This window comes from Scyliorhinus canicula, chromosome 7 (assembly GCF_902713615.1).
Source record: "Scyliorhinus canicula chromosome 7, sScyCan1.1, whole genome shotgun sequence".
NCBI lineage: Eukaryota > Metazoa > Chordata > Chondrichthyes > Carcharhiniformes > Scyliorhinidae > Scyliorhinus > Scyliorhinus canicula.
Genome location: NC_052152.1, coordinates 125,899,855 through 125,922,660, shown reverse-complemented (window position 1 = coordinate 125,922,660; position 22,806 = coordinate 125,899,855). Strand labels below are relative to the sequence as shown.

At 45.7% G+C, this 22,806-nt stretch overlaps 1 protein-coding gene across 2 annotated transcripts in view; it reads left to right on the top strand.

Annotated features, from left to right (window-relative positions):
- The window catches only part of LOC119969351 (myosin light chain kinase 2, skeletal/cardiac muscle-like), a 234,329-nt gene that overhangs the window by 99,110 nt on the left and 112,413 nt on the right, over positions 1–22,806 (top strand). For both annotated transcript variants that reach the window (XM_038802880.1, XM_038802879.1), the window contains exons 5-6: positions 10,392–10,497; positions 15,947–16,040. In XM_038802880.1, the coding sequence (XP_038658808.1) occupies positions 10,392–10,497; positions 15,947–16,040 (200 nt within the window). The remainder of the gene's footprint in view (positions 1–10,391; positions 10,498–15,946; positions 16,041–22,806) is intronic.

Sequence of the window (22,806 nt, the reverse complement as noted above, 5' to 3'; positions counted from 1 at the left end):
TCACCTCCCTCGGCACCGTGACTAACAGGCTGAAGCTGGGCATTTGTATCATCAGCCAGCTCATGCACAGAACCACTCTCATCATCATTTATTATTTCTGCTGTACTTTGGCTCTGCTCCTCCTCCTCACGATTATCCTCGTGTAGTGCTATCTCTTCCTCGCTGCTACTTCTATCCACCCTACCTCTAACTTCAGTCTCCCTTCTCTCCCCTACCCCGGGTACCGTTCTGGTACAATGGTTCAAGTGATACCACAGTGTACTGCCTTCTACTTGCAACGCCGTGGGAGATACTCTGGTGACTTCAAACGGCCCTTCTCGTCTGGGTTCATGCCAACGTCTCCGGAACTTTCTGATGTATACTTGATCTCCCGGTGTGATCTGGTGTTCCGTGGCAGGGCTCTCCTCCTCCTTGGCCTTTTCCTGTTCAAAAATAGTTCTATGTATAAAAGTTAATTGTCGTACATACTCTCTTGCATCCTGATCTAAACACTCCAACGCGGGGCCCCCTGTTCCCCCGATCTTTGGCACCGGCATTACTCTTCCTGTCATCATCTCATGCGGGCTTAAATGTGTGATTCTGTTTTCCTGACTCCTGTACTGCATTAAAGCCAATGGCAGAGCATCTATCCAGTTTTTTCCTGTCTCACTACAAATTTTGCTTATTTTAGCCTTGAGGGTTCCGTTTGCTCTCTCCACCATTCCTTGGGATTGAGGATGATACACACATCCAAACCTCTGCTTTATACGGAGTGCTGAGAGTGTCTCTCTCAGTGCCCTCCCTATAAAAGCAGATCCATTGTCTGAACTTAATTGCATGGGTATGCCAAATCTTGGGATAATTTCTTTTGACAGGAAGTTAAATACCGTTCCAGATCCTTGATCTTTGGATGGCGTTGCTTCTATCCATCTGCTGAATCTATCAATAATCACTAACATGTATCTTTTTCCTCTTACCACCTTTCCCATATCCACATAGTCCATGCATAGATGTTTAAACGGCCCTTCTGGAATGGGTATGTGCCCTATTGGGGCAGTAATGCCTTTCCTGATATTATTCTGAGCACACACCTCACACAGACCCAGTATGTAGTCAATTGAGTTCTGCAGGTATGGTGACCAGAATCCTTCTTTCTTAATCTTCCTAGCCACTTCTCCTCTCGCACAGTGATCCACCCCGTGTGCTTCACTAATTAGTACGGTTAACGATGTGGGTGCTATGATCAACCCTTCCCCATTTCTCCATATTTTGTCATGTTGTCCCTGTAATGCTCCTCTCTCTCTCCACATTGTTTTTTCTGCTACAGGGGCTTCTTCCTGTAATTGTGCCACATCTTCTAATGTGATTTGAGGTTCGATATTCCCCACACCTGGCCCTGGGTGCGGCCTTGCTATTTCTACTGGGGCTATCGTAGCCTCAATGTATCCTGATGCTTCTTTAGCCGCCTTGTCAGCTTTGGTATTTCCCTGTGTGATGTTATCTATTCCCTTTTTATGCGCCTGACACTTAATTATGGCTAATTCCCTTGGGCCCATCATAGCCCTTATTAAAGCCCTGATTTGAACTTCGTGTTGAATTGGTCCTCCTCCGCTTTTCATAAATCCCCTTTGCTTCCATATTGCCCCAAACAGGTGACAAACCCCGTGGGCATAGGCTGAATCAGTATAAATTTCCACTGCTTCCCCGTTTGCTAATTCACATGCTCTGGTCAGTGCTTCAAGCTCCGCTAACTGGGCTGAGCATGGCTGCTCACATTCTTTTGCCTCCAGTACCTCAAATGTTTTCCCTTTCTGTTCAACTACTGCATAGCCAGCATGATTTCCCCTATGATCCCTATGGCACGAGCCGTCAACATACAACGTTCTCTTTTCTTCTGTGTTTAACCTATCTGCCTTCAGATCTTTCCTCAGTTTCATAAACGCTCTTGTCTCTCTCACACACTCATGCTCCTCTCCCTCATGTGGCAATGGCATATAGTCAGCTGGGTTGGCCCTATTGCACTTTACTATCGTAATGTCCGGGAATGTGGTCAGCATTTGAAAATGATGAATTCTAGCCAGCGTCAGAACAAACTTCCCTTTTTCAATCAATTCAGCTATTTTATGGTATACATGTATGTTTATCGGATATCCCATTGTGACCGTAGCTGCCTTTTCGTACGCCCACCAAGCTGCTGCCAGGCCTTGATAACACGGCGGGTATCCCAGTGCTACGTCATCTAGCTTGGTACTATAATATGCTACAGCCTGCCTTCGCCTTCCCTTGCAATTTTCCTGTGTTAACACTGCTGTAGCAAATCCGGCTTCTCTGTTACTCACAAATAAATCAAAGGGCTTGTCATAGGTCGGTAAAGCCAATGCTGGTGCCTGTGCCATTTCACTCTTTATATTCTCAAATGCTTCTAGCGCATCTTTGTCCCATTTTAGTTTGGCTTTTAATTCGTCACACCCTGCTTCCTTCATTATCTTTCGTAGTGCCTGCGTTTTTTCTGCATAGTTTTCCACCCATTCTGAACTGAAGCCTGTCATTCCCAAAAATGTCATCATTTGTCCCACCGTCTGTGGCTTCGGAATTTTCAGTACTGCTTCTGTTTGCTGTGGAGCTATCCCCTTCTGTCCTGCTGATATTTCTCTCCCCAAGTATTCTACCTGTCTCTGGCACAGCTGCAGCTTCTTCCAGGATACTTTATGACCCCCCTCTGCTAGTCTTTTCAAAAGTTTTAAACTATCCTTCCTGCATTGTTCTTGTGTCTCTGTGCATAATAATAAATCATCCACATATTGTAGCAGTGTTCCTTCCAACTGTATTCCTTCTAAATCTGCTTTCAACACCTGATTGAATACATGTGGGGAATGTTTAAATCCTTGGGGCATTCTATTGTATGTGTATTGTTTCCCCTCGTACGTAAATGCAAAGAGATACTGACTTTCTGGAGCTAGTGGCACACTAAAAAATGCTGAACATAGGTCGATTACCGTAAACCATCTACTTTCAGGTGGTATATTTGTCAGCAAGGTGTAAGGGTTTGGAACTTCTACGGGCATATCTTCCACTACCTCATTAATTGCCCTTAGGTCATGCACCAATCTCCATTTTTCTCCGTCCGCCTTCTTTACTGGTAGGAGCGGGGTATTACACCTACTCCGGGTTTCCTTTAATACCCCTGCTTCTATCAATCCCTTAATCGTTTCTCTAATTCCTTCAATTGCTTCTGTCTTGATTGGGTATTGTGGTCTATAGGGCCCCTGGCGTCCTGTCTTTAATCTGACTTCAACTGGATTAGCGTTTTTTTAACCCTCCCTACATCCGTGTCCTGTCTGGACCACAACTCCTGTGGGAGGGAGTTCAAATCCTGCTCTAAGCTCTCTCTCCATTCCCGCTCCTGTTTCTCACTTTGCACTCCTATTGTTATCTGCTTTGGTGTCCCAAGCATCCTAACATCCAAAATTATTTTCGTCATTTGTCCATCGCTGGACGTCCAAATATCCGCACTGTCTGTCTGTACAAATTCTAAGTCTTGCGCTCTTAACACCATGGGTCCTAGGTCCTTTGATCTATATCCCGGATTAACTTTCAATGTGACATGTGGCTCCGCCCCAGGTACCGAGAACCATTTGTCAATCCATTCATTCCTAACGATTGCGAGGGCCACTCCCTCTAGTCCAATTAAAATACTTCCTGACTTTATTTCCTGTTCTCGTCCTGCCTCCTTTTCCCATTTCTCTTGTATTTCAGGTGCCTGTCCTTCATCAAATATCATTGTACTGTGTAATTCTGTTCTCGGCCACTTGGCTTGTGGAACCCAAGTGTCTATAAGTTTTCCCCAGACTGTCCAGATCTGTCTTTTAATTTGTTCCTCTATATCTCCCAGCCAATATACATTAACCCCTTCCTTTCCTGGTACCTCAAGTGAATACATTCCCATCAAATCAATTCCTTGTTCGGTACATTCTAATTTCAGTCCCAGACCTAGGATTGCGTCCCTTCCCAATAGATTTAAAGGAGTTTTATCATATACTAAAATAGGTACATGGGTAGTTTTATTTCCAATGGTAATAGGCACCGGCATCGTCATTTGAGCTAGTGTTATTTTCCCCGAGAACCCCACAGTTTTTACAAACCGGTTTGACAATGGTAGGTGATCCGCATATTTCGTTTGTATGCACGTACAGGTGGCACCGGTGTCTATCATCATGGGGACCTCGATCCCGCCTACTCTAGCATTAACTATAGGTTCCTGCTCTGCGGTTTCTGTTATTTGTACGTACTGTCCTACCATTTCGGGGTTCTCTGGGCCTCTCTATGCGAAACTCTGATGGTTCCCCGGCCCTTGAAACATCGGGACGCTGTTCGGCGACCCTTGGATCAGCTGTTGGCCTGCCTGTTGCTGGTTTTCTCCCTGTCTGGTGGAATTCCGCGGGCAATTCCTTTTTATGTGACCTGTCTCCCCGCACCCCCAGCACACACCTGGAGGGCCAGGCAGTGGTCCCTGTCTCGGAGTCTGATAATTAACCTGTCCCTGTCCTCTCTGATTCTGAAAGGGTGGCCTACCACTTCCCTGTCTTTTCCCATTTTTATTCCAGTCAGTCTGATTTTGTAGGGCGTATCGGTTTTGATAATTTAGGCTGTGGGCTTCTGGGTTTATGGGCAGTGGGAAGGCAGAAATGTTATAGGTTACGATGGGCTGGCCTCCATCTCCGCTTCCCCCTATTATTAGTGCAGGTATTTCCCCTGGCTTCTGTTCCACCATCATCGGTGCTATTTTTCTGGGCGTGAGATCTTCTTTTGCCTTTAGCTTATCTTTGTTTTTGATCTCCTCCAATTGTGCCTGAAGGAGTTTACGTTGTATCTCCTTCAGCTGTTTGTCTGCATTCTTTTCATCTTTGCGATGTCTTTCTACTGCATGGGCAACATAATCCACAAACTCCCAGTAACTTTTTGAGTCCAAGCCCACTACATCCTCCAGTTTTGTTTTAGCTGAGACTGGCAGGCCCTCTAGAATTGCAGCCCGGAACATGGAGTTGGTCAGCGGGTCTGTTAGAATGTCCCTCTCCGTGTCCCTTCTCCACCTTTTTAATTGATTTTCCACATACACAGCTGCATTCTCCTCCTCTCCCAGTGGCTCTCCCCTTAGGGTTTTTACATCCATTCGATTGGGGTACATATTCCTTAGTGCCTGCCATATGTCTTGTCGGTACGGGTCCATTAGTGTCCCGTGTACGTTTTTGGGTCATGAGCTGCGGTCTGGATGCCGGCACGTCTCATTACTTCTGCCATTTGGTCCATTCCTAGCACTTTTGTCAGGAGAGCTTTGATGTCACCCAGTGCCATCCTTTTTCCCACCATTCCTGCTTCCAACTGTCCAATCCACCTTCCAGCCCCATCCAAAATATTGGGTAATTCATTAATTAGATTAGGCAAATCCTGACCTGACCAAGGGATATACTGTGCTCTGCCCCCTTTCAGAATCACCGGGAACACCTTTTTCTTTCTTTTTTCCACCTCTGGAAATTTTACAGTTTGGTGTCTTACCCGCGTCGATTTTCTTTGTTCTCCTAACACTGATTGTCCCCCTTCGCTGTCACTACTTTCTCCTGTCTCTCCTTCCGTCTCTTCCTCGACTCTTACTGGGTGCTTCCACGTCCATGCATCCCCCTTTTCTCGTCTTTCTGCCTCTTTGCGCCTTTTCCCACATTTTTCCTCTATGCTTCTTCTTCTTTCTCTTTCCTTTCTGCTGGCTTTGACCCTCTTTCCTTCTATTTTTCCCTGTGACGCCTCCCTTTCACCCTCGCAAGAATCAGGACTTGTTTGTCCCTCATCTTTTCTTCTATCATTCTCTCCCTCCTCTTCTCGTTCCTTTTCTTTTTCCATTCCCTTTTTTGCCCATTCCAAAAGGTCTATTACATCTACTTCGTCCTGCAACTGCTTTCTCTTTTGGCTTAACTCATCCAACTCCTCTTCTGTTTTCCTCGTCTCTTCCTCTACACCTTTTTTCTTTTCTAGCTCCCTTCGTTCCCAATCCTCCATCGTCATCGGTTTTGTGTCAAATGCTCCCTCAAAATTCATCGTGCCTGATATAACTGGATATAGTCCCGTGGAACCCTGTTCCTCTGAGTATGGGGGCGGGACTACATTTGGATCTTCTAATTTTGCTTTTTCCTGAAGTTGCACTGGCATTTGCATCCATATTTCCCTCCATGCCCTTCTCCTTTCTTTCCCTTCCTTTTCAAACAATGCCAGTATCTCTAGTTCTTTTTCTCGCTTCTCCTTTCTTTTCTTAGATTTATCTTTTATTTTGTAGTTCTTTATCATTCCCTTCTGGTCCTCACATCTCTCTACGCACCATGTGCCTTCCTCCGGCCACGGTGTATTAGTTTTACTTGTTCTTTTGGCCCATTTTTTAGAAACGTGTTTTATGTCTCCCCTGAGGGCTGGGAATTTATCCCCTAATGTTTCCACTGGTGTTTTAACTTGGTGTGCCATTACTTGTCTTTTCGGATTACTGTCACAATTTTTATCACTTAATCCGTCAGAGTTGGGTGTTACAGTGATTATTACTTGCTGTGTCGTTTTTCCGTGTTCAGTCCCCTGTTTACCTTTCTCTTGGGTTTCTCTTGACAATATCTGTAATTCTAACCGGGGTCTCGATATCCACTTCCCCGTAGTCCCCTGTCCCGGCTCTATCTTCCTTTCCCGGGCTAGAGGGTAGTAGGTTTTTACGTGCTCGTCTATGTCTATAGAAACCCTATATCGATCAGATTCCTTTATTAATTTCCCTAGAGTTTCCAAGTTTATTTCGTCTATCCAATTCCTATCGGCTATTCTTTCCCACTTTACATACGGCCACTCGTTCTCTACCTCTTTTAAGTTAGTTATATGTGTAATTTCTCCCCAATCCAGTGTTGCTTCCGTTTTTATTATTATCCCGTCTTAATCCCCTAACTAATCTTCCTTCCCAATCGATTATACCCCTCTTTCCGCTAGGCGGTTTTGTCAGTGTGACCTTTCCACGTTGTTAGTTATTACCCTACCTGTGTTCCGACTCTCCTTCTTATTTCTGTCCTCCACGCTGCTGTCTCAGACCAGTTTGTTCAAATTGGTCTTTTACTTTCTCTATCCTAGCTGTTAATCCCCCCCTCCGGGGTTAGGTTCCCCTCCTATGCTTTTGACTACCGTATTAGGTCAGAGAGTGATCTCTCACTGATCTCTCTCCCTCTCGGTTGACGTCTCTTACCCGAGGTCCTGGGTAGGTTTGGACTGGCAGATTTTCCCCACACTTACTCTCTTCTGGGCAAGTCGTATCCTGGAAAAACCCGCTCCAAACCGGTTGACTTAACCTAATTGCATTACCTTAGCGTTCGGTCTTTTTCTCGTCTCCCTTTTTACCCACTCACAGACAATACAGTATTCACAGTGCGCTTTGCATGCAAAACTCTACTCTTCAGATCAGTTTCAGTCTCTCAAAACTATTTTACCCAATTTGGTTTTAATCACGCAGGATATCTTTGTGGTTGGGGAGATTCAAGACCAGCAAAGAACTGAGTGCGCCGGGCCTCGAGATCCCTTTTCTGACAACAAGGATTTACGTGCAATACAAATCTGCTTACCTTGCTGTCAGAATGCCGGCTTTGGGATGTCCAGCCCCGGTCGGACCTTCGCCTCCGCCACTCCTTCCAGATGCTTTTCTGGGCGATCTCTCACCAACCCTGCTCGCAGCGCCAATTTTGTCGTGGTTCCCCAGGACGACAATTTGTTTGTACCTATTCAAATATTAAAACACAGAGAGTCTGAGGAGCGATCTTCCAAGCAGTGAACTTTATTTCCCTTAGCATGAGAGAAACAAAGCTGAGATTGTCCGGAGCAATCTAAAAAGCTTCAGGGCTTACCGCCTTTTATGTTCATTTTAACCCCATGATGCAAGCTCTTATCTTAATTTACAGCCGTCTTATCTGCTTTCCTTACTTTGGCCACTATTGTTTACATTAAGCCTCTCAGCCTAGCAGCCATAAGTCAGTTCTTATCTCATCTTTGTCTAAACTTTCTTCTTGTGAAACAGACAGTTCTGCTGACCAAGGCCGAATGTATACAAAAACAGACTCCTTTATAGCCCTTATTTATGGGCAACCATTTTAGTTAAGCCCTGAGCTGTTCATTGTTCTTCCAAGTGACTGTTTGTATTTTAAATGCTATTTCTCTGGGTCTGCTGCTTTAATCATATTAACTATACTTGATTACATTAGGTCACACAAAGTTATCCTGAGTTCACACTCATCTCAATACTCACCTAAATCTTACTTTATTATTTCACTAAAACCTATGATTCTAAACTTCGTATCTAACTCATACAATATCCAGTACAAATTCCCTTACAGTGTAAGCCGCACTTTTATCGACCAGGTAAGGCCCACCTGGTAAAGGCATCCCGGCCCTTTGAGCGCCTCAGTATTGACTTCAAAGGGCCCCTCCCCACTACCAACCGCAACACGTATTTCCTCAACGTCGTTGAAGAGTTCTCCCGCTTCCCCTTTGCAATCCCCTGCCCCGACATGACCGCGGCCACCGTCATTAAGGCCCTTCATTATGTCTTCACCCTGTTCGGTTTCCCCAATTATGTCCACAGTGACCGGGGCTCGTCGTTTATGAGCGAAGAACTGCATAAATACCTGCTTGGTAAGGGCATCGCCTCGAGCAGGACTACCAGTTATAACCCCTGGGGAAACGGGTAGGTGTAGAGGGAGAACGCGACGGTCTGGAAGGCCATCCTACGGTCTAGGAATCTCCCAGTCTCCCACTGGCAGGAGGTCCTCCCTGACGCACTCCACTCTATTAGGTCCCTCCTTTGCACGGCCATGAACGAGACACTCATGACCGCCTGTTTGTTTTCCCCAGGAAATCCACATCCGGGGTCTTGCTTCCATCCTGACTAAAGACACCGGGGCCCGTCATACTCCGCAAACATGTCAGGAGCCATAGGTCCGACCCCCTGGTCGAGAGTGTCCAGCCCCTACACACCAACCCCCAATACGCATACATCGAACACCCCGACAGCCGACAGGATACCGTCTCCCTCCGGGACCTGGCACCTGCAGGTTCCACTACCACCGGCACCCCAACTTACCCCACCCAACCTATGCTGACCAGCACCCCCGCCCCTACATGGCACCCGCAATCCGCCCTCTATTGCCCCTTCACCGACCGACAGGAACGAAGCTCCAGAAGACACGCTCCCGAAGTCCGTGTCTGTACTCGCACCGACAACTTCACTACCCATGCCCGCACGGATGAGTTTGACACCCAGGCCAGCTGTGATACCAGAGCTTCAGCGATCACAGCGCGCGATCAGGGTGCTGGACAGGCTGAACTTGTGAACCCTTCACCCCCGCCGGATTTCAATTTTTTAACAGGGGCTGAATGTGGTGAACGTATTGTATTAACCATTCACCATGTATTACTCTGTATCACACTGTTGCCCATGTGGGCTCTACCTATGGACCATTGTACGATATTACCTATAATGTAGCATGTTGGGGCCTGTGTGGGCTCCGCCCCTAGCTCCTCCCCTTGAGGGGAGGTATAAAGAGCAGTAGTCCTGTAGGCGGCTCTCACTAGCAGATCAGTCGCAGGCAGTGTTTTGTTGATTAAAACCACAGTTTACATCTACTCTTTGTTTCGCGTGAATTGATGGTCGCATCAGAGGGTTAATGTGCAAGGCCAAAGGTAGTGAGAATAGGCCAAGTAAAGGAACAAGTAAAGAAAGGTGTATGTAGAAGAGGTGTGAACATCTGAATGAAAAGCTGCTGTCCCAAAGCAAAACATTACAAAGAGAAAACAAAATGGAGGCTGAGATTACACTCTGAGATTGTGGAACTCTGTCTCAACCCCAGGGGCTTGTGGATGTCCCTTTATTGAGGATATTTGAGGCTCGGATAGACACATTTTTGGTTCCTCGGGAAATCCAGGGATATTGGGAGCAGGTGGGACATTCCATTTGAGGTCGAAGATGATTGGATTAAAAACTCGAAGGGCCAAATAATCTACTCCTATTCATTGTGTCAAGGAGAGTTTTGAAAACAGGGTCAATACTTTTAAGATCCAGTACCGAACATGGTCTCACAGGTTTCTCTATGTCTCCACGTTGGTTCCGAGTTCCGAGTTCAGGGATTGAGGAATTCATGTTTGGATATGTATGCTTTATACTGGCTGTCTCTCCAGGTGAGATTCCTCCCTGCTGAGGGAGGATTCAGCAGATTCCTTATACATCAACAGAGCAGCAGCCGGCATCAGCCTGATAACAGGGACGGATCTGCCTCTCATTGCCCTCCGCAAGATTGATTCAGCTAATTGTCTTTCTAATCATGAAATCAGTGACCTTGTAACCCTTCTCCGTTTAGATGACAGGCCGCCACAGCCAGCTCCATTTGAGCATCGCTTTGCATCATTTCAAACAGTGCCCATCAACAGCCTCTACCAGTTCAACCTCCAGGATGTGCTCGGAGGGTAAGAGAGGAAAAAAACCGTCAAATATACTTACATATTGTGCATTGCCAGCATTTAAAGAATTATTAATGTATACAACATTTGTGTAGTATATCAGAATATTATGCGTGATCATGACAGTGTGAAATATCAGTGTTACAGAAAGGAGTTAGTATGAGTAACAGAGTGTGAAATATCAGTGTTACAGGAAGGAGTTAGTATGAGTAACAGAGTGTGAAATATCAGTGTTACAGAAAGGAGTTAGTGTGAGTAACAGTGTGAAATATCAGTGTTACAGAGAGGAGATAGCATGAGTAACAGAGTGTGAAATATCAGTGTTACAGAGAGGAGTTAGTGTGAGAAACAGATTGTGAAATATCAGTGTTACAGAAAGGAGTTAGTGTGAGTAACAGAGTGTGAAATATCAGTGTTACAGAGAGGGGTTAGTGTGAGAAACAGGGTGTGAAATATCAGTGTTACAGAGAGGGGTTAGTGTGAGAAACAGATTGTGAAATATCAGTGTTACAGAAAGGAGTTAGTGTGAGAAACAGAGTGTGAAATATCAGTGTTACAGAGAGGAGTTAGTGTGAGAAACAGATTGTGAAATATCAGTGTTACAGAGAGTAGTTAGTGTGAGTAACAGAGTGTGAAATATCAGTGTTACAGAGAGGGGTTAGTGTGAGAAACAGGGTGTGAAATATCAGTGTTACAGAGAGGGGTTAGTGTGAGAAACAGAGTGTGAAATATCAGTGTTACAGAAAGGAGTTAGTGTGAGTAACAGAGTGTGAAATATCAGTGTTACAGAGAGGGGTTAGTGTGAGAAACAGAGTGTGAAATATCAGTGTTACAGAGAGTAGTTAGTGTGAGTAACAGAGTGTGAAATATCAGTGTTACAGAGAGGAGTTAGTGTGAGAAACAGAGTGTGAAATATCAGTGTTACAGAGAGTAGTTAGTGTGAGTAACAGAGTGTGAAATATCAGTGTTACAGAAAGGGGTTAGTGTGAGTAAGAGTGTGAAATATAGGAGTTACAGAGAGGAGTTAGTGTGAGAAAGAGTGTGAAATATCAGTGTTACAGAGAGGAGTTAGTGTGAGAAAGAGTGTGAAATATCAGTGTTACAGAGAGGAGTTAGAGTTAGTGGGATAGAGTGTTAGATATGTTAGATGTTGGAGGAGTTACTGTAAGTGTGCCAGAATGTGTTGTGACAGTGTGAGATATCAGTGTTAAATAGAGAATTTAGTGTAAGTATGAGAGTGTAAGATATCAATGTTGCAGTGTTAGTGTGAGTGTGTGACAGAGTGTAAGATATTAGTGTTACAGAGAGGAATTAATGTGAGTGTGACAGTTTGCGTGTGACAGTGGGAGATATCAGTGTTCCATAGAGGATTTAGTGTAAAGAACATAAGAACTAGGAGCAGGATTTGGCCATCTGGCCTCTTTTATTACACTCCGCTATTATCTTTTATTCCACTTCTCTGTGTGTTTTGATATGCTACGGAGCGTAGTATGTGTTACTCAAACCTTGGTTACTGATGAGGTCTTCTGAATCTCGATGAAGAAGACTCAAACTCATCCAGTAGTAACTACAGGTTTATTGAGTAACTATAACAATAATTGGGTGAGTTCTAGTGATAAGATTAACAAGATCTAACTACAGTAACTGTGCTTGACTATACTAACCATCTAAACTAATCTGACACTCCTGTCCTGGTCACAGTACACCCAAAAGAGAGAGAGAGAGAGACCCAATGTGGTTTCTTTTATACCCCTGTTGGTCCGGCCCTCTAGTGATCATCTGGTGCTACTGATTACACATTAACCCCTTATGTACATGCACATACAGATATCACTACATGGCCCTTCGAACCTGCTCCACCATTCAATGAGATCATGGCTGATCTTTAGTTGACTCAGCTCCACTTTCCGGCCCGAACACCATAACCCTTTATTCCTTTATTCTTCAAAAAACTATCTATCTTTATCTTAAAAACATTTAATGAAGGAGCCTAAGCTGCTTCAATGGGCAGAGAATTCAATAGATTCACAACCCTTTGGGTGAAGAAGTTCCTCCTAAGCTCAGTCCTAAATCTACTTCCCCTTATTTTGAGGCTATGCCCCCGAGTTCTGCTTTTTCCACCAGTGGAAACAACCTGCCCGCATCTATCCTATCTATTCCCTTCATAATTTTATATGTTTCTGTAAAATCCCCCCACATCCTTCGAATTTCCAACGAGTACAGTCTCAGTCTACTCAACCTCTCCTCGTAATCCAACCCCTTTAGCTCTGGGATTAACCTAGTGAATCTCCTCTGCACACCCTCCAGTGCCAGTACATCCTTTCTCAGGTAAGGAGACCAAAACTGAACACAATACTCCAGGTGTGGCCACACTAACACCTTATACAATTGCAGCAAAATCCATTCCACTCGCAATGTAGGACAAAATTCCATTCGCTTTCTTAATCCCCTGTTGTAGACAGTGCGGAAGGATGTTGCAGGTTACAGAGGGACATAGATAAGCTGCAGAGCTGGGCTGAGAGGTGGCAAATGGAGTTTAATGTGGAGAAGTGTGAGGTGATTCACTTTGGAAAGAATAACAGGAATAAGGAATATTTGGCTAATGGTAAAATTCTTGGCAGTGTGGATGAGCAGAGGGATCTCGGTGTCCATGTACATAGATCCCTGAAAGTTGCCACCCAGGTTGATAGGGTTGTGAAGAAGGCCTATGGTGTGTTGGCCTTTATTGGTAGAGGGATTGAGTTCCGGAGCCATGAGGTCATGTTGCAGTTGTACAAAACTCTAGTACGGCCGCATTTGGAGTATTGCGTACAGTTCTGGTCGCCTCATTATAGGAAGGACGTGGAAGCTTTGGAACGGGTGCAGAGGAGATTTACCAGGATGTTGCCTGGTATGGAGGGAAAATCTTATGAGGAAAGGCTGATGGACTTGAGGTTGTTTTCGTTAGAGAGAAGAAGGTTAAGAGGTGACTTAATAGAGGCATACAAAATGATCAGAGGGTTAGATAAGGTGGACAGCGAGAGCCTTCTCCCGCGGATGGAGGTGGCTAGCATGAGGGGACATAGCCTTAAATTGAGGGGTAATAGATATAGGACAGAGGTCAGAGGTGGGTTTTTTACGCAAAGAGTGGTGAGGCCGTGGAATGCCTTACCTGCAACAGTAGTGAACGCGCCAACATTGAGGGCATTTAAAAATTTATTGGATAAGCATATGGATGATAAGGGCATAGTGTAGGTTAGATGGCCTTTAGATTTTTTCCATGTCGGTGCAACATCGAGGGCCGAAGGGCCTGTACTGCGCTGTATCGTTCTATGTTCTATGTTCTGTGTTGCATCTTTTTTGCGACTCATGCACTAGGACATGCTCTGCACAGCAGCATGTTTTAATATTTTATCATTTAAATAATAATCCCTTTTGCTGTTATTCCTACCAAAATGGATAACCTCACATTTGTCAAAGTTGTATTCCATCTGCCAGACCCTAGCCCATTCACTTAACCTATCCAATCCCTCTGCAGACTTCCAGTATCCTCTGTACTTTTTGCTTTACCACTCATCTTAGTATCAACTGCAAACTTGGACACATTGCCCTTGGTCCCCAACTCCAAATCATCTATGTAAATTGTGAACAATTATGGGCCCAACACTGATCCCTGAGGGACACCACTAGCTACTGATTGCCAACCAGAGAAACACCCATTAATCCCCACTCTTAATTAACCAATCCTCCATCCATGCTACTACTTTACCCTTAATGCCATGCATCATTATCTTATGCAGCAACCTTTTGTGTGGTACCTTTTCAAAAGCTGTCTGGAAATCCAGATGTACCACATCCATTAGCTCCCCATTGCCTAGCGCGCTGGCCATGTCCTGAACAAAGTCCACTAAATTAGTTAGGCACGACCTGCCCTTTATGAACCCATGCTGCGTCTGTCCAAAGTGACAATTTCCATCCAGATGCCTCGCTATTTCATCCTTGATGATAGATTCCAGCATCTTCACTCCTACCGAAGTTAAGCTAACTAGCCTATAATTACCCGCTTTCTGCCTACCTCCATTTTTAAGCAGTGATGTCACGTTTGCTAATTTACAATCCGCCAGGACCACCCCAGAGTCTAGTGAATTTTTTTATCATAGAATTTACAGTGCAGAAGGAGGCCATTCAGCCCATCGAGTCTGCACCGACTCTTGGCAAGAGCATTCTACCCGAGGTCAACACCTCCATCCTATCCCCATAACTCAGTAACCCCACCCAACACTAAGCGCAATTTTAGATACTAAGGGCAATTTTATCATGGCCAATCCACCTAACCTGCACATCTTTGGACTGTGGGAGGAAACCGGAGCACCCGGAGGAAACCCACGCACACGCAGGGAGGATGTGCAGACTCCGCACAGACAGTGACCCAAGCCGGAATCGAACCTGGGACCCTGGAGCTGTGAAGCAATTGTGCTATCCACAATGCTACCGTGCTGCCCTTACCCTCGAGTGAATTTGTAATTACTCTCAACATTTATTTTAGCACCCTGTGATGCATTCCATTAGGGCCAGGAGACATGTCTACTGTTAGCCCCATTACGTCCTTAGTGATAACAATCGTCTCAGGGTCCTCACCTATCATGAGCCTCATTTCCATCAGTCACTGGCATGTCATTTGTGTCTTCCACTGTGAAGACCGACCAAAAAAACCTGTTCCGTTCCTCAACCATTTCCTCATCTCCCATTATTAAATCTCCCTTCTCACCCTCTTAAGAACCAATATTTACTTTAGCCAGTCTTTTTTTGTTTTATATATTTGTAGAAACTTTCACCATCTTTTTATATTCTGAGCAAGTTTACTCTTCCCTCATAATCTATTTTACTCTTCTTTATAGCTTTTTTTAGTAGCTTTCTAGTAGCGTTAGTAGTAAGTGTGAGAGAGTGTGAAGTATCAATGTTCTAGAGAACAGTTAGTGTGAGTGCGAGAGTATGAAATATCAGTGTACAGAGATGAATTAGTGTGAGTGTTACAGTTTGATTTGACAGTGTGTGAGATATCTGTGTTTCAGAGAGGAGTTAGTGTGAGTGGAACAGAGTTTGAGTGTGAGATATCAGTGTTCCAGAGAAGAGTGAGTATCAGTGTGACAGAGTTTGAGTGTGACAGAGTGTGAGATATCAATATTACAGGGTTATTGTGAGTGTGACAGTGAAATATCAGTGTTACACAGGGAAGGTAGTGTGAGTGTGACAGAGTGTGAGATATTAGTGTTACAAATTTAGGTTTAGATTCAGTGTGTGACAGAGTGTGAGACATCAGTGTTACACAGAGGTGCTAGTATGTGTGTGACAGAGTTTGAGTGTGATGTAGTGTGAGATATCAGTGTTACAGGGTTAGGTTTTGTTTCAGACTGTGATCTAATAAGCTCCTTTGTGTTCTGCAATTGGCTTTAGCACTGTGCTGGTTTTATTTTAGGGGTCGATTTGGAAGTGTGCATCCATGTACAGAGCGATCATCAGGTCTCCAACTTGCCATGAAAATCATCAAAACTCGATCTGTCAAAGAAAAGGTCAGGGTGAAAATGGCTTTATTCTAAAACTACAACAGCCACTTATCAAGATCATTCTCGAAGTTTAACCCTCTAGATTTCCCCTCACACATACAGGGCTGAAAGGGTTGTGGTCAGTGACTGAACTGAGAGCCATGTAACTTTGGGTGAAAGTCTCAATGAGGGTGGGCAAGGTGTAAATTTACTCAGAGACTGAGGGATGCCATTCCAATAGGAGTCGTAACTTTGCATGTCCCTTCTCCACTGTTCCATCAATGACTCAGGAATAGAACTTTGGCTCAGAACATAGGGCAAATTTAATTTCCAAGCATTCGGAGAGAGGGGAGCTGACAAACAGAGAGTGAGGGAGCTGACAAACAGAGAGTGAGGGAGCTGACAAACAGAGAGTGAGGGAGCTGACAAACAGAGAGTGAGGGAGCTGACAAACGTACACACGGGGAGAGAGGGAGAGCTGACAGAGAGTGAGGGAGCTGACAAACACACATACGGGGAGAGAGGGAGAGCTGACAAACAAACAAGAGAGAGGGAGGGCTGACAAACAAACAAGAGAGAGGGAGGGCTGACAGACAGAAGGAGTTGACAAACAGTCAGAGAAAGAAGGAGCGGACAGACAGAGAGAGGGAGCTGACAAACAGATAGAGAGAGAGGGAGCTGACAAACAGACACAAAGGGAGGAGGAGGTGACAGATACAGAGAGAATGTGAGCTGACAGAGAGAGAGAGAGAGAATGAGAGCTTACAAACAGAGAATGAGAGCTGGCAGAGAGAGAGAGTTGACAGACAAAGGGAGTAAGTTGATAGAGAGAGAACTGGCAAACAGACTGAGGGAGAGCTGACAGACAGAGAGAGAGGGGGAGACATGACAGACAGGGAACAAAACAACAAACAAAGAGAGGGAAAGCTAACAAAGGGAGAGAGAGAGAGAAAGGGAGCTGACAAAGAGAGAGAGAGGGAGAGCTGACAAACAGAGAGAGGGAGAGCTGACAAACAGAGAGAAAGGGAGCTGACAAAGGGAGAGAGAGAGGGAGAGCTGACAAACAGAGAGAGGGAGAGCTGACAAACAGAGAGAAAGGGAGCTGACAAAGAGAGAGAGGGAGAGCTGACAAACAGAGAGAGGGAGAGCAGACAAACAGAGAGAGGGAGAGCTGACAAACAGAGAGAAAGGGAGCTGACAAAGGGAGAGAGAGAGGGAGAGCTGACAAACAGAGAGAAAGGGAGCTGACAAAGAGAGAGAGAGAGGGAGAGCTGACAAACAGAGAGAGGGAGAGCTGACAAAGAGACAGAGAGAGAGGGAGAGCTGACAAACAGAGAGCGAGGGACAGCTGACAAACAGAGAGTGAGGGAGCTGACAAACAGAGAGTGAGGGAGCTGACAAACGTACACACGGGGAGAGAGGGAGAGCTGACAGAGAGTGAGGGAGCTGACAAACACACATACGGGGAGAGAGGGAGAGCTGACAAACAAACAAGAGAGAGGGAGGGCTGACAAACAAACAAGAGAGAGGGAGGACTGACAGACAGAAGGAGTTGACAAACAGTCAGAGAGAGAAGGAGCGGACAGACAGAGAGAGGGAGCTGACAAACAGATAGAGAGAGAGGGAGCTGACAAACAGACACAAAGGGAGGAGGAGGTGACAGATACAGAGAGAATGTGAGCTGACAGAGAGAGAGAGAGAATGAGGGCTTACAAACAGAGAATGAGAGCTGGCAGAGAGAGAGAGTTGACAGACAAAGGGAGTAAGTTGATAGAGAGAGAACTGGCAAACAGACTGAGGGAGAGCTGACAGACAGAGAGAGAGGGGGAGACATGACAGACAGGGAACAAAACAACAAACAGAGAGAGGGAAAGCTAACAAAGGGAGAGAGAGAGAGAAAGGGAGCTGACAAAGAGAGAGAGAGGGAGAGCTGACAAACAGAGAGAGGGAGAGCTGACAAACAGAGAGAAAGGGAGCTGACAAAGAGAGAGAGAGAGAGGGAGAGCTGACAAACAGAGAGAGGGAGAGCTGACAAACAGAGAGAAAGTGAGCTGACAAAGAGAGAGAGGGAGAGCTGACAAACAGAGAGAGGGAGAGCAGACAAACAGAGAGAGGGAGAGCTGACAAACAGAGAGAAAGGGAGCTGACAAAGGGAGAGAGAGAGGGAGAGCTGACAAACAGAGAGAAAGGGAGCTGACAAAGAGAGAGATAGAGGGAGAGCTGACAAACAGAGAAAGGGAGAGCTGACAAAGAGACAGAGAGAGAGGGAGAGCTGACAAACAGAGAGCGAGGGACAGCTGACAGAGAGAGAGAGAGGGGGAGAGCTGGCAAACAGAGAGAAAGGGAGCTGACAAAGAGAGAGAGAGAGGGAGAGCTGACAAACAGAGAGAGGGAGAGCTGACAAACAGACAGAGAGAGAGGGAGAGCTGACAAACAGAGAGCGAGGGACAGCTGACAAACAGAGAGTGAGGGAGCTGACAAACAAAGAGTGAGGGAGCTGACAAACACACATATGGAGAGATTGAGAGGTGACAAACAGAGAGAGAAGGAGAGCTGACGAACAGACAGAGAGAGAAGGGGGGACAATTGACAGACAGAGAGAGAGGGAGAGCAGACAAACAGACTGAGAGAGGGAGAACTGGAGTGAGAGAGAGATAAGGAGCTGACAAATAGTGAGAGAGAGATGACAAGCAGACAGACGGAGAGGAGGAGCTCAAAACAGATTGTGAGAGGGAGAGTTGACAGAGAGAGAGATAAATGGAGCTGACACAGAAAGAGAGAGAACGAACAAACTGACAGATGGAGAGGGAGGGAGAGCTGACAAACAAATAGAGGGAGCGCTGACAGACAGAGAGAGTTTGAGCTGACAGACAATGGAAAGAGGGAGAGGTGACAGAGAGAGAGAGAGTGCTGACAAACAGACAGAGGGACAGGTAAAACTGACAGACAGAGAGGAGAGTTGGCAAATAGTGAGAGACAGGAAGCTGACTGACAGCCAAATTGACAGACAGGAGCAGACAAACAGAGAGAGACCATATGACCATAAAACATAGGAGCAGAATTAGGCCACTCGGCCCATCGGGTCTGCTCCACTATTCAATCATTGCTGATACTTTTTACATCCCCATTCTCCTGCCTTCTCCCCATAACCCCTGATCCCCTTATTAATCAAGAACCTATCTAGCTCTGTTTTAAAGACACTCAGTGATTTGGCCTCCACAGCCTTCTGTGGCAAATAGTTCCACAGATTCACCAATTCACAACCCTCTGGCTGAAGAAATTCCTCCTCATCTCTGTTTTAAAGGATCGTCACTTTAGTCTGATTCTAGTTTTTCCTACAAGTGGAAACAGTCTCTCCACGCCCACTCGATCCAGGCCTCGCAGTATCCTGCAAGTTTCAATACGATCCCCCCTCATCCTTCTAAACTCCGAGTACAGATCCAGAGTCCTCAAACATTCCTCATACGACAAGTTCTTCATTCCAGGGATCATTTTTGTGAACCTCCTCTGGACTCTTTCCAAGGCCAGCACATCCTTCCGTAGACACAGGGCCCAAAACTACTCACAATGCTCCAAATGGGGTCTGACCAGAACCTTATATAGCCTCAGAGGTACATCGCTGGTCTTGTATTATAGCCCTCTCAACAGGAATGCTAACATTGCATTTGTCTTTCTAACTGCTGACTGAACCTGCACGTTAACCTTAAGAGAATCGTGAACAAGGACTCCCAAGTCCCTTTGTGCTTCTGATTTCCTAAGCATCTTCCCATTTAGAAAATAGTTTCTGCTTCCATTTCTCCTTCCAAAGTTCATAACCTCGAGGGCAGCACGGTAGCACAAGTGGAAAGCACTGTGGCTTCACAGTGCCAGGGACCCGGTTCGATTCCCCGCTGGGTCACTGTCTGTGGAGTTTGCACGTTGTCCCCGTGTCTGCGTGGGTTTCTTCCGGTTTCCTCCCACAGTCCCAAGACATGCAGGTTAGGTGGGTTGGCCATGCTAAATTGCCCTTAGTGACCAAAAAAAGGTTAGATGGGGTTATTGGGTTATGAGGATAGAGTGGAAGTGAGTGCTTAAGTGGGTTGGTGCAGACTCGATGGGCTGAATGGCCTCCTTCTGCACTGCATGTTCTCTGTAATTAAAAATTAAACTCACACTTTTCCACATTGTATTCCATCTGCCAGTTCTTTGCCCATTCTCCTAGCCTGTCCAAGTCCTTCTGCAGCCCGCCTGCTTCCTCAATACTACCTGCCCCTCTACAGATCTTTGTATCATCTGCAAACTTAGCAACAGTGCCTTTAGTTCCTTCCTCCAGATCATTAATGTATATTGTGAAAAGTTGTGGTCCCAGCACAGACCCCTGAGGCACACCACTAGTCACCAGCTGCCATCCTGAAAAAGACCCCTTTATCCCCACTCTCTGCTTTCTACCAGTCAGCCAATCCTCTATCCATGCCAGGATCTTACCCTGAACACCATGGGCTCTTAACTTATTTAACAGTCTACTCTGCGGCATCTTGTCAAAGGCCTACTGGAAATCTAAATAAATCACGTCCACTTGTTCTCCTTTGTCTAAGTTCCCTGTTACTTCCTCAAAGAGCTCTAACAGATTTGTCATGACCTCCCTTGACGAAGCTGTGCTGACTTAGTCCCATTTTATCATGCACTTCCAAGTACTCTGCAATCTCATTTTTAATAATGGACTCTAAAATCTCACCAGTGATAGAAGTTAGGCTAACCGGCCTATTATTTCCTGTCTTCTTCCTCCCTTCTTAAACAGTGGCGTGATCGGGTGGCATGTAACGAGACAGAGAACTGCGCTTCTGTGATGAACAGTGTAACGGTTGTACATCCACTGCCCGTGGGCCCGAGGACTCCCCCTCTGAGGTGTCCTGTGTCTCCATCTCGTCCTCATCGCCAGAGTTGTAAGGGCCACAAAGAATCCACCACGAGTTGTAGGATTGAAAAAAATAACATGTATACACACAGGAGCAGTAACTCCCTTGCTGCTCACTCCTCTCTAACTGGTTCCAAACTGGCCAGCTTTATTTCTGCAGGGAATCTGCTCATGATTTCTCCAACCCCCTCATTGTGGAAGCTCATACTCCCTAAGGATTGTGGGACTGCCATTACTCACCAGCCATCTTCTCCCCCTTTATTGCTTTTTTAGTTGTCCTCTGCTCGCTTTTAAAGGCTTCCCAATCCTCTAGTTTCCCACTATTCCTCGCCATTTTGTATGCTTTTTCTTTAGCTTTTATGCTGTCCTTGACTTCCCTCGTCAGCCATGGATGCCTCGTCCTCCTCTTAGCATGTTTCCTCCTCCTTGGGATGAATTTCTGTTGTGCCTCCCGAATAACTCCTAAAAACTCCTACCATTGCTGCCCACTGTCTTCCCTGCTAGGCTCCTTTTCCAATCAACTCTGGCCAGCTCCTCCCTCATGTCTTTATAGTTACCCTTATGGTATTACCCTTGTAATACCATAACATCTGACTCCAGCTTCTCCCTTTCAAACTGTAGGGTAATATTGTGGTCACTGCTCCCTCAGGGTTCCTTCACCTTTAGTTCCCTGATCAAGTCTGCCTCATTACACATCACCAAATCCAGAATTGCCTGTTCCCTAGTGGGCTCCACCACAAGCTGCTCCAAAAAACATCTCTGTGACATTCCACAAATTCCTTTGCTTGGGATCCACTACCAACCTGAGAGAGGGACAGCTGACAAACATAGAGAGAGAGAGAAAGGAAGCTGACAAACAGACAGAGAGAGAGAATTGACAAGCAGCCAGAGACAGAGAGAGAGGGAGAGCTGACAAACAGACAGAGAGAGAGAGGGAGAGCTGACGAACAGACACACAGGGAGGGAGAGAGCTGACAGACAGAAAGGAAGAGCTGCCAAACGGACAGTGAGAGATGGAGAGCTTGTCATGTTCTGCAGACTGGCCAAAGTGAATGATGAACGACAGAAATGTAGTTTAAAATAATTTATTATCGAACAAATTGTGTGGTAAGATAACTGGGACAAATTAACTAACAAACAGCTAACACTCTCTGTCTCACTCTTGTGGAACTACTGCAAATACGTCTATTTCCCAGCACAACCAACACCCAACTCCCAGATCACATGTTGACATGATGTGTTTGCAAAGCCACCTCGTGGCGGAGCCCGTGCAAACATTATGTACAAACATACATTATACATATCATCATTATACATATTATACATAAAAGACAGAGAGACTGCGCACGAAGTAAGCAAGCACTTTCCAGGAGACTCATCAGTGAGACTCGTACAGAGCGGAGGATTGAAATTTGGTAATTTGGTGCAGTGAGGTAATTCGGTGCAGAGTGTGAGGAGGTGCTCTTTCACCCTGGTAAGTGACTGGTAAGTAGTCTCTCTTTTTCTTTTCATTGCCTACTTTATTTATTTTTATTTTGAAATTGTAGTTGTTTAAGTTTACCAAGGGTTTAAGACATGGCAGGAGATCCCAGACCCGTGTCATGCTCCTCGTGTGCGATGTGGGAGCTCAGGGACACGTCCACTGTCCCTGGCTCCTTCACGTGCAAGAAGTGTGTTCAGTTGCAGCTCTTGTTAGACCGCTTGACGGCTCTGGAGCTGCGGATGGACTCACTTTGGAGCATCCGCGATGCTGAGGAGGTCGTGGATAGCACGTTTAGCGAGTTGGTCACACCGCAGGTGAAGGTTACTGAGGGAGATAGAAAATGGGTGACCAAAAGAAAGAGCAAGAGTAGGAAGGCAGTGCAGGTGTCCCCTGCGGTCATCTCCCTGCAAAACAGA